We start from the raw sequence: 11,954 nt of genomic DNA, 5'->3' as shown, positions 1-11,954 counted from the left end.
CTTTTACCGGCTTACACAGGGCAGGGAAAATCCCGGGCCATCTCCACTAACGTGAAACCTGGTGAGGGGCGAAGCAAGCAGTGTGCAAGTGTATTCTTGGTGCCTTGGCGTTTTTGCCAATGGAGGTGAAACCATTGGGGGTAGAGGTATACAGCTTTGCTGTAAAAGTCTCCTGTCTTTGAAGCATGAAGCCCTCTAGCACGAGGCATAAACAAGTGTCCCGGTGTTTTTTTAGTACATGTTACAAATCGTTCCAGTGCGAGGCATAAACAAGTGTTCCAGTGTTTTTTTAGTATGCGTTACATTCTGGCACGAGGCCTACATGAGTGTCCCGGTGTTTTAGTACTGTGAATACATGAGACAACGGTTACACACGACGACAGGAGATGCCAACAGCCCGAGCACCCAAAGGGCTTTGCCCCTGAAAAGCAAGCGAGGGCTTTCAAGCTGAGGTTGAGCGACGAGTTTGATTGAAATGGCTTCATCAGTGTGAAGTGGACGAGTCGAGATTATTGGACACCCTCATGAACACTGGGGCGGTTTTAGTGTAGTGGAGTAGGAGTGGTGGAAACACGTTTGCATGTGCAGCCTCTGGTGCGCGCTGATAAACCACAGGCAGGTGAAATCCATAGATTTTAACTATGCCCGTCTCAGACGCCAGATGTTCCGGTTGTAAGTTGAATACCGACCTTTTTATTAGCTGCATTTGGGAAGAGGCTTAAAAAAGCACACTTCATAAACTTAACTAGTTGAGCATTTGTAGGAGCTTATTTAGCAATTGTTCGTCACTAGAATCTTTTAACTTGGTGTGAGCAAGTGGTTCTGAAATGAGTGAAAGAAGGTTGCGAAGACTCCCGGGCCTTCACATGTCCACTGTTTGCTGAAAATTTGTCGTTGTGCATCTTTTCAGGGCACTCTTTGATTGTGGCAACCAGGGAAGTTTTCAAGACATCTTGGCCCATCATCTATGCATATGTGCAGTACAGTTAGTTTGTTAGGAAATGTGATGAGAATGTTCTTCGTAGTACCAGATTGCTACCCCACCAGAAATTTCGATTGATCTGTTTTTGTTGATTTATTGGGGGGCCGTGTGGTCGCTTTCGTGTTGTGCTTCGTGTCGGGTTCAATGCTGACTTTGTTACAGCTGTCAATTGAAACCATCTTGCAATATTGTTTGAAAAGTTCGTTGATATATGGCGAAATAGGTAGATGGGACATGCCTTCATCAAGTGGTTTATTTTTAAATAACATTCATTAGTATCCCGCAGGAATTTTTAAAAATAGAAAATTCTTCCACCTTGCACTGGTGGTGCATGGGTGGAAAAACAGCGAAGCTGGTGGTCAACCTAGCTTCTGTTTTTGCTAAATTTTCCTAAGTTTTGTTAGGTTTTGCAATGTTCTTGCTGGGTAGGCTAGGCCAAGTGTTGAGGGGTGAGGCCAAGTTTAGCCGCATTTTACAAGGCCATTCCGTTCGGTCCCCCACACTGACAGCAGGTTCCTGGGGGGGGAGGAAGCTAGGTCGACCACCAGTTCCGCTGCTTCTCCAGCCTTGTACCACTAGTGCAAGCTGCACTGTTTTTTTTTTGCATTATATTTGCCGAAGAGAGAACATGATCTTTAAAATGGTATAGTAAGGGGTGCACATACGCATATGCCCCTTGTGCTCACAGTCGATGATGATGATTGATGATGATTGCAATTGGTTTCTTCTTTGTAGCGGGGTAATGACATGTCATCTTACCAAAAAGGACTAGTACACCTATGTTTTATACTCTTGGTTTAATACTAGCGCTGCTTAGGGCAGGCACAAAAAACTTATTAGGCACAAAATGCTTTTTTTTTCCTGTTACAGGTGGTAACTGTCCTGGGCAATATTCCCCCATCTGCTTTTCATCCACCAGCATTCTAATCTTCTTTTCGTCGCCTCGACAGCCTTGAAGTTAACTTCCTCTGTGCTACCCTTAGATCCTTGGGCTTCTGGAAGCCGAATATTGCCCTCATGTAGATTTGGATGGATACCCACGCATTCAAACACTATGTGCCGCATAGTTTCTGTTTCTTTTCCGCAGACCACGCATACCCCATCATTTTGTGAATACTTCCCCACAAAGCTCTTAGTGCTCAAGCAACCTGCTCTAGCCTCAAAAAGCAAAGCAGGTGCAAAAGTCAGCTTCACTGCTATGATACCCTATCTGCGGTGGTGCACCCTTTACAGGCAGCGGTTTTTTTTCTTGAAAAATTTTTGCTAACGGCACCAGACCAGGCTCAAGTTTAAACAGCTCCGCTTTTAAAATAGTGGCGTGGCATCTTCCAGTTTTAAATAAATTGGAAACAGTGTTGTGCATTCTGAAGTGTTTAATGATGTAGTTTCCCTGCATAGCTTATCTTGCCTTCATCTGTGTGCATGTGTGGCTGTCTTTTTATGGTCTTTTGTAATATGTTTTATAGACATGGAAAAGGTTCTGTTCACCAGTTGTGAGGTTTGTGCTATTTAGAGTGCAAAATCATTTGAAATCACTGCCTTACTCAAGACAGCTGAATTTTACCATGTATAAATCGAGTTTTTTTCCCCCTGAAATCACTTGTAGAATGGGGAAGCTTACATACAGAATTTTTTGTGTGATTTTTAAGTGAAGAATTGGACGACAGCTTCCAGACCGAATCGGAGGGCTTTTTCTCTATTTCAATCTCAGTTTGCCATCTTAAATTGTTACAGCAGTTGATATAAAACATGGCAAAAACTTATGTACACCACTATATAATTTTCCTGAGTTTGTCGGGCCCAACAGTTCTGGGACAGACCTTCTTTACTACCTGTAGGCCCATAACTTGTCAAAATGCCTTCTATGGCCTTCGGTGGCTTCCACTGCTACACATATTGGCGATGAGATTTACCAGTGCCGTCTTTTCACACTTGCAGTACAAATATGTGCAACTTACCTGTGGAGCTTTTCAGGAAAAGTGCAATTGCCAAAGGGAGGGTGCAATTGTAATTTTTATTGTATTGTTTACTGTGTGTGTTTATGCTATGCCCTTTAGTATAATTTCCAATATTTCCTCTTACAAAGCACCGCACCGCTCATTTTTGTTCTTGTCCTGGACTGTGTGCTTCATACTGCAACATGTGGGTGAACGTTCTCGGTTTTTTTAACGAACCAGTGTTATATGCCCGCCTACATGGGGAGATCCCACTTGTATGTCTGTCTGTCTTGAAGACTAGAATCATGTTGCTTATACCGAGTAGTCACAAGTTTTTTTTCTCACTCAAAAACTTGTCTCAAGGAAACTAGTTAAGAATGAAGAACTTTGTATCATCAGTTTGCAAGTGCCTTACAAAGAAAAACACTTGTAACGGAAATTTATTGTAGAATGGGTTCATTGCTCGGAGAGATGGGACTGTAGTATTTCTAAAGACGCTATCGAGCACTCCTACTGTGGCAGCAACCTCATAGTTCATGTCGCTCTACAATTAGGTATGCTTCAATATTTTTTCTGTTGAGTCCTACACCAAGTACGGCAAAACAAGATGTGCATGTTTTATTTGGTGTCCAAATGAATGGTTAATCAGATGTTTAATTTGTTGCAATAACTTATATTCAAATGTCAAATGTGACTGAGTATCAGGTAATAATGGTTGATAGAGCAGTGCAAGAAGGCATATTCGCTAAGGAAGTGTAGATGGAAAAAATTAGGCTTAACTTACCACCAAAGCAACAAAAAATGCACAGTATTGATAAAAAAAATTAGGCCTAACTAAATCACCAAGGAACAAAAAATATACAGTGAGTGAAATTAAGTGCAAGGAGCTCAGTAAGAAAAATTTTGCTGGGCGTCAACAGTTTTTTAAATGTTTTTGCTGTTTTTTTTTTGTTTTTTTTTTTCAACTGACTTGAAGGATCTGCGGTTGACGACGATGCGCTGCAAGATGCATTCCCCTGCAAAACCTGTGGAGTCTGCTTCTCGTCGCAAGGGCTCCTAGACCGGCACTGGGCAAGGAAACACGCCAAGAGGCCGCGGGGAAAGTATGGATGCTCCTATTGCTCCTACTCTAGCAATGAAAGGTAAGCCAGCCCTGTGTGTTTCACTTCGGGGGCCGAGTTGTCCCCAGATTGGTTTGTCCCTAGATTTGTCCCTAAATTTGGTTTTGTCCCTAGAGTTGTCTCTAACTATGCAAAAAATACCTATCTTCGTTTATATAAGCCCAATTATGCTCTGTTACAAGTTGCTGCTGACTTTTTTTTAGAGAATGTCTGTGCCCATGCCTTGCCTTTGAATTTTCATGTAACACCATGTCAGCTGAAATGCAGTGACCGCTTCACTTCACATAGGCTCTAAAATCATGCACAACGGCAAAAGAGAAACCAGCCACAATGTTAGTTTCATTTTAGAGTTTGCAGAGGTTAGTTTTTGTATTTTTTCTAGCTTTTAGAAACAACTGCATTTTCTAAAAGACCGAAACAAGAGTAATATTTTTAATAAAAAACAATGGAAGCATGAAAATTTATAAAAACTGCTGGCACACAGTAAAGGAGAACAAAAACAAGCATATGAGTTGGACTAAGCTTGATTTGGTTAAAGGCAAGGCAATAAGTTTACTGTAAATCGCAAACTGGATTAAGTGACAGGAAGGAAGGGAAAGCTTTTGAATTGGCCACCGTGTGTGCCTTTCCTGCCTTCATCTCATCTTGCACATTGCAAGCTGCAATGGAACCCCGATAATACGACTTTCAAGGGACCGCGAGAAAGCGTTGTATGACCGGGGTGTTGCGCGACCAGGGTGCAGGTAAATGCCCGCCTATTTGACCGTCACAGGCGATAGATGGGCTAAGAACTTATTTACACTACTATATTGAACATGTTCTCGCATTATTTGCAAACTTTTAGCTGAAATCCCAAGTTAAAAAAAAGCAACGCCTTTTTTGTGCCCCCCTCCACTATATGGCGTCCAGCTAGCCCGCCAGCCTAGCGCCGCGCGCTGCGCGATATAAGGCTGACGTGGTCGAGCAAATTGAGAGAGTAAAAGGCGAGTGGGAAACTGCCAAGGCCAAGTGAAATGAACGACAGTACATGGCAAAGATGAACAAAAAACAGTATTGCCATACATGGAGACATCCTTTGGACGGTCCCGTGCCATCGCTGTTGGGTCATAGTGCTCAACACATCGCTGCTTTCGTTTCCCACAAGACCCAGCAACGCGAAATAGATAAGATAATTCAACCTTCGTGAGTAAACCGTGTTGTGGCGAAAATTATAACGCGGTCTCGCTACGGTGACTTGCTGCGGCGGCCAGCGAGGGACCCAAAATGGCGATGCCAAGGGTTACGTGTCTCCCCCCATCGCCTCCTGAATTTTGCTCCACCCTTACGGCGGACGCGCGTGAATTGAGGCGCTCTAGCAACGAAAAGAGCGGAGTGACAACGCGGCTTTTGATTAGCAGAGAGCAGAGATATTAGGGAGAAAGAGCGTCGTGAAAGGAAGAAACTTGGATTGAGCGGGCGGGGTCATCACCATGGGGCTGCGTCGTATGTGTTTCCGCGTTCATCGGAGGCTCAACGGGAGCTTTGAATTCTCGCTCCACCTGCCACCTGAACGACTTCTCGGGGTTGGCGCGTTGGCGTACTGCTGCTGCGTGGGGCCGTCGCAGGTTAACTCCCGTTCACAAGTACCCTCCTGCTTGCTTGCATCGGTTCAGTAAGTGGTGATTTGCCTGCAGACCTTTGCACATCAGCACCGTCAAACTGGGGTTAAGAATAAAGAAGGTCAGGACGAGGCGGCGAAACGGTGTGAAATATGGGAAAAGCGCCGGTTTATCCACGCCAGGGTCCGTCGTAGGAAGTGGACCGTTTGCACCCTAGCGTCATATCATCGGGGGTTTTTATTAATGCAATGTTTCTATGGGGAGTTTGCCGGGACCGCGGTGATCCGTCGTAAGAAGCGGGTCGTCGTACGTCCGGGCGACGTATCAGCGGGGTTCCACTGTACTTAAAGAAAGAAAAAAAAAGTGTGGCGCAAACTAGACAAGGACGAAGGAGACAAGAAACGACAGATACAGGTGTTGTTTCTTGTCTTCTTCGTCCACATCTAGTTTGCACAACATTTTCTTCTTTTTTTAATTATGTACCAACTAGCTCAGCAACAAGCTTTGTTTTGTAAGCTACGTTGTCGTGTTGAGCACTCACACCAGTGAATTTTACGGAATTAAACAAGCAGCTAAAGGAAACACTCAATTCAGGGATGAGACAACGACACTTATGAGAAACGATTCAATAAGGCTAGCACAGAATGGCGGCTGGAAAACAGGGAAGGTGAACACTCTGTAGATAAAATGCAATAGCAATAAGTGTAGGCATTTTCTGTCACGGTTAGGGTGTGGTAGTTCAATGTTGCTGCATTTTTATGTAATGTGTGGCGTTGATATATGCATCACCACCACACGTTTCATACAAACGTAGCAGTCTTGAACGTAATATATGCATAAAGTAAAGATATGGCCTAGTTAAGTGTGTACCAGTGTGTGCACAGGTCTCCAAAAATGTATTAATGTCTTGGGAGTATTGAACGATTGGCATGCCTTGTCAGAGTGCTGTAGGAGAGACAAAGGAAAAGTACAGTTGAACCCCTTTATAAGAGACACGTACCGGGCAGCAGTTTCTGTCTCTTATATAAGATGTCTCTTATAAGCAGGGTGCCATGTTTTTACCAATTAATCAACCCATAGTTCAATGTGGGCACCGTATGACTAAAATAAGCTCAAAAGAACGCTACAGCATGTTGAAAAAGATTCATTGTAATTAATGTTTGGCCCAAGCATTTATGAAACTTTGTTTGCTTCATGACTGTATTTACGCTGTTTTTTAGAACCAATTCTACAAGCTTTTTTTCCTTTCCTTGTTTGTGGAAGATGAATCGTAGATGTTGAGTTCACAAGCCTGATCAATAGCCAGAGCGCACAGCTTCTTCCGCTGTGTGCTCAGGCTATTCATTACGCTTGCAGGACTCAACATCTGCAGTGCTTCTTGATTGGGAGCTACGCGAGTGGGAGAGCCCGCATGTGCGATCGCGCTCCATTCAATGGACGGCAGTAAGCTTCAACCACTTCTGTAAGTTGCATTTTCATTGGCAGGGCTTCTCATTGTCATTTCATAGTTGACTGAACCACTTTGTGTTTGCTGAAGTTATAATAAATAGCGACTGCAGGTGTCCGTCGTCCACCTGTGCTTCCAGGATGGAAGCAACTGCAATTAGTGACTGGTGGCACTGCGTCTGGAGTTAAAATGTCTGTTACAAGCGAGATTATTGATTAAACTTCAAGGATGTCTTGTCCCTTATAACCAATCTTCTACATCCGATGTCTGTTATAAAAGAGGTCGATTAAATGGGAGAGATAGGGCAGCCAACCATGTGGGTGAATAGTGTCTCTTATACCCATTTGTCCCTTACATCAGTGTCTCTTATAACGAGGTTCAACTGTATATGCGCTTGCAAAAACGTCGTTCCACTCGATGTGAAAGCTGTCGGAAGTGCAGAGCAGTGATACGCCATAATGGGTGGTGGCGCCGTTATCGGCTCTCTGCTACCACCCATCACACTCTTCGCCGCCCTGTCTCACTCCTCTCTTGATGAATATGCAACTCAAATTTCCCGCCTTCGCAGTGCTCGCGCACCCCTTGCTTGAAACTGCGCCAGCGGGAGTTCTGTTCTTTTTCGGCTTGCTTTTAATTTCGTATGCTAGAACTGTTTTGCATCATTTCAAACGCATAATTTTTTTCTTGCGTGGCTGGAGCCTTTCTGCGTCATTTCGAACGCACCATTTTTTTTTTTTGCACGGCTGGAGCCTTTCTGCGTCATTTCGAACGCACCATTTTTTTCTTGTGCGGCCGCTTTTTTTCGCTATCGTAGAAACCAAACCAACGAGCGTTCCTAACTAAATGAACGCGGGGGCTGCCGGTTATATACACAGATTTTGCTTGAGATGTACCTGCAGTTTTCTTTGCACTAAACAACGGGGAGATGTATGACAAGCGCCAGCGGTTCACAAGGTTGGAACGGTTATGGCTATTTAAACTGCGGGGTTTTCGAAGCCTCAGCGTGACTCCCTGACGACGGTACACCAGGCTCTACTTGGGTCCGTTATCTCGCTGCGTCGCCTGATTCTAGCAGTCGCTTGACATCGACCGTTAGCGAGCTACAACGAAAAGGCAAGCCCATAAAGTGCTCTGCACTTAAAACTCCTCCCCTGTCTGAGCGTCATCAGCTAGACCAATATCTTTGTACAATGCACTTGTTGCCTCATTATGTAAATTGCTTAGCTTACTGTATGCACTTAACTGCAACTAAGGAGTGTTTAGTAGTGCACAGGCACATCAGCAGTGTGCATTCAGTTTACATACATCCCAACAGAAGTTTCCTAAGACTAAACAAAATAGTTAATGAAATGATATCATTCAATTACAGTCAGTAGCAACACTAATTTTAATAAACCAATAATTTAAATCGGTAAACATCACGCTATCTCTGACATATTGCATGTTCACAAGAGCAGGTTGGCGAAGGCTTCATAAAGTAGCTTTGATTGATTGTAGGGTTTAACGCGCCGACGCAACGCAGGCGATGAGGCGCGCCGTAGTGGAGGACTCCGGATTAATTTTGACCACCTGGGAATCTTTAACGTGCGCCGAAATCTCGCACACACGGGCGTTTTTGCTTTTCGCCTCTATTAGAAAAGCGGCCGCCGCGGCCGGGAATCGAACCCGCGACCTCGTGCTCATCAGCGCAACGCCTTAGCCACTGAGCCACCGCGGCGGGTTTCATAAAGTAGCCAATCGAATAAATAATTTCAGTGAATGAGTTACATTGAAATCAACAGGGTTAATTGGCAATTTCAGTTAATCAATTGTAGCTTTAACTGGCTTTGAGACTTGTAACTTGTGGTCGTCCCCCAGCTTTTGAGGTGTTGCATACACTTATTTGTCTGCACGCACGCACAAGGGGTGGATCACCAGGCACGATAGTACTCACACCGGTGATTTCAGTCAATCAGTACAAACTTTAGCTGATGTTGAAACTTGTGTAACACGCTTGTGCGGTTGTTGTTCAACTTTTTTAAGTACCCCTAATACTTCTAAAGACAATAGTCCTTCTTTGGCTACTAATGCAGAAATTTTGGTCTGTCTGTGTGTCTGTTACTCGATTCAGCCACCTGGCCAAAGTGAAACAGAAGCTGTGCAAGTCTTATATACCCACAGCCAAATCTAAACATCTAAGTCCGATGTTAATGTGCATACTTGTCAACATTGTTGAACAAAAACAAAAAAGTACGCAATTATAAGGCAGAAAATTCATACATCAGTGATATTTGCAGTGTTTCTTTATTAAACAAATCCGTGGATGCTTGGTTTTTGCGATAGCAAATTAAATACTACATCAACTGCACAAAACTGTCGCCTGCTGTTGCCCACGCTACCTGGCGGCATCTAAAAAAATCAAACAGCAACAGCAACGAAAGGTTCCACTAGATAGGTTCTGCGTTCTGCTTGGAACACTCGTGAGGTAGGGCAACGTGGCTCTATGAACGTTGTAGTAGGGGGCCTCGATTCACACGCATCTCCGCCGTACGGCAGTGCTGGCATTGAGGCACCCGAATTAGAGCAGTAGAACGCGGCAAATTTAAATTGACTTGAGCAAACCTCCAGCATGTTATCTTGGGAGGAACGAGATGGGAGAGGAACAGCACGAGAGGTGAGTGGGAAAGAGAAGGGAGGCATTTACTTGCCAGGGGCACCAGTCGACTATCATCTTTTCGCCGACATTTGCAACGAAAGGAGCAGATGTGCGGCCAGTTTTCTTTCCCTTTTTTTCATCTACACACACGCAGGTGGTGCATCACGAGGCACGAGCGGACTCACACAGGCGAGCGCCCCTTCGCCTGCGAGTTTTGCCAGAAGCGCTTCAACCAGCGCTGCAGCCTCGACATCCACCTGCGGACGCACACGAAAGAAAAGCCCTACCAGTGCCCCGAGTGCGGCCAGCCCTTCAGCGACCCGTCGGTAATGGCACGCCATCGCAAACTCCACGCTCGTGACACGGAGTCGTATGTGTGCCCCTACTGCAGCCGCCTTTTCCCACAGAAGAACGAACTGAAGAGACACATCATGTCCCACTCGGGAGAGAGGCCACACGCGTGTCGCGTGTGCGGCCAAAGGTTCAGGGATGCAAGCCACGCCAAGAGGCATGAGAAAACAGTGCACGGTGGGCCAGGCCCAATGACGTGCCAGTACTGCGGATGCGTGTTCCCCGACATGTGGAACCTTACGCAGCACTTGCGTATACAGCATCGCCAAGAAGCGGAGTTCACGCAGTGAAGCACTGAATGAAGTAGAGAAGTGTGAAGTGGATGCTCGTTTCCTGTTCGTCTGGTTGCCACTCTTGTATATTTATACAACACCCGATTCGAATCCATGCATCAGCCGCGGTGACTCAGTGGCTGCTGAGCACGAGGTCGTGGGTTCGATTCCCGGCCGCGGCGGCCGCTTTTGTGATGGAGGCGAAAAGCAAGAACGCCCATGTGTATGAGATTTTGGCGCACGTTGGAAGATCCCCAGGTGGTCAAAATCAATCCGGAGCCCTCCACTACGGCGCGGCGCGCCTCATCGCCTGTGTTGCGTCGGCGTGTTAAACCCTACAATCAATCAATCAATTGAATCCATGCACAGTGTTGGGAAAATGACGTTGGCATCTGTGTTTGTGGTTAGTTCTTCAAAAACAAATCGAATGGCGGAGGTGGAAATGTGGGCTAGTTGGTTCACGTTCGGGATGTGAAACAGTGCGTCAAAGAACAGCCTGCGGAATCGACAAAGGCCAGTGGTGATCCTTCTCTATTCGTTTTTGCTGCTTGTTTTTTTTTATGCACCGTGTAACGTTGTGAATGATAGCACAAGGTTGTCGCTGTTGATTGACATTTTCTGCACAATGACTTTAGAATCCTTGTGAGAGGCAGACCGATTCATTGGACTTAGTCCTTTTTTTTTAACCGAAGTTTTCGTATTTATAGCCTCTTTTTAAAATTTGTTGTATAGTTACAGTGAGGACATGGCGCCCGTTGCGCCCTTCGGAAGCGCAATTGTAAAATGCAATAAAGGAACTTGAAAATGAAAAGAAAAAATCTGGTTCCCTTGTTCTGCGCTACAGGGACAAAAGCAGTGGTTCCAATGGTTTCAAAAATGTCTCGTGCATGCATCTTCAATGGTAGTTAAAAAAATAGAACAATGCCGATATGATCCTTGTATGCACATTTTTTTCTCAGTTATGTGGTGTAATCTTGACCCTGCTGTAATTTGTGTTGTAGAGTACACAGTCAAATAAAACCTTTTTCCAGATGTACTTTTGTTTTGCAGTTCCCTGAAAATACAAATTAGCAAACTCGTCTTGCATGCATTTGCTGCTGCTATGGTGTTAGCATCACCTGACGGTTATGGCCTAGCAAACCAGCCTGCAGAAGCAATAAGAACCACCTTTTATTCTGGAAAACAGCGGCGTTTATACAGCTTCATTCAACAAGTTGTGGCAGCGACATAGTTGCGAAAACTAGTGAGCCAAACACATAAGAAAATGGGTTCGTCAACTTCCCGGAGCAGAGACCACCCTTCTAGGTTAACTGCACTTGTGGCATGTTCTATCCTTTTCGTACACTGTTCATATTAACACCTATGGTTAGGTTAAACATGCCACTCCGAGCATGCGAATAGCTACTACGAGCATTCTGAGCATATATATATTTTGCAAGTTTCGTGGCAACCGTCACAACACATGAAAAAAATTGCACATCACGCCGTGAATGATGGCAAGGGTGCGAAGCACTGGGACGCAATTGTGTATTATCTGTGTGATGAATGTCCTCGTCTGTGCGTGCTGATGAACCCGGAGTTTTAAATGATTTTGAGGTGCAGTAAATGCAC

At 44.9% G+C, this 11,954-nt stretch overlaps 1 protein-coding gene across 1 annotated transcript; it reads left to right on the top strand.

Moving 5' to 3' along the window:
- Positions 1-2,837: 2,837 nt before the first annotated feature.
- LOC144143000 (uncharacterized) lies at positions 2,838-11,379 on the top strand. The gene is made up of 3 exons (XM_077674826.1): positions 2,838-2,856; positions 3,896-4,061; positions 9,875-11,379. Exons 1-3 carry the CDS (start codon positions 2,838-2,840, stop codon positions 10,359-10,361), a joined length of 672 nt encoding a protein of 223 aa, XP_077530952.1. The 3' UTR covers positions 10,362-11,379.
- Positions 11,380-11,954: the final 575 nt, after the last annotated feature.

Source organism: Haemaphysalis longicornis, unplaced genomic scaffold, assembly GCF_048455015.1.
Source record: "Haemaphysalis longicornis isolate Haplotype H1 unplaced genomic scaffold, Haemaphysalis longicornis Haplotype H1 scaffold_6, whole genome shotgun sequence".
In the NCBI taxonomy this organism is placed as follows: Eukaryota; Metazoa; Arthropoda; class Arachnida; order Ixodida; family Ixodidae; genus Haemaphysalis; species Haemaphysalis longicornis.
Note: the sequence above shows the minus strand (reverse complement) of the source record. Positions and strands in the feature narration are given on the sequence as shown.

Bases quoted from the DNA above. Each gene is read 5' to 3' on its own strand.
- LOC144143000 (XM_077674826.1), top strand. The intron at 4,062-9,874 runs GTAAGCCAGCCC...ACACACACGCAG, and splicing joins TCCTACTCTAGCAATGAAAG to GTGGTGCATCACGAGGCACG.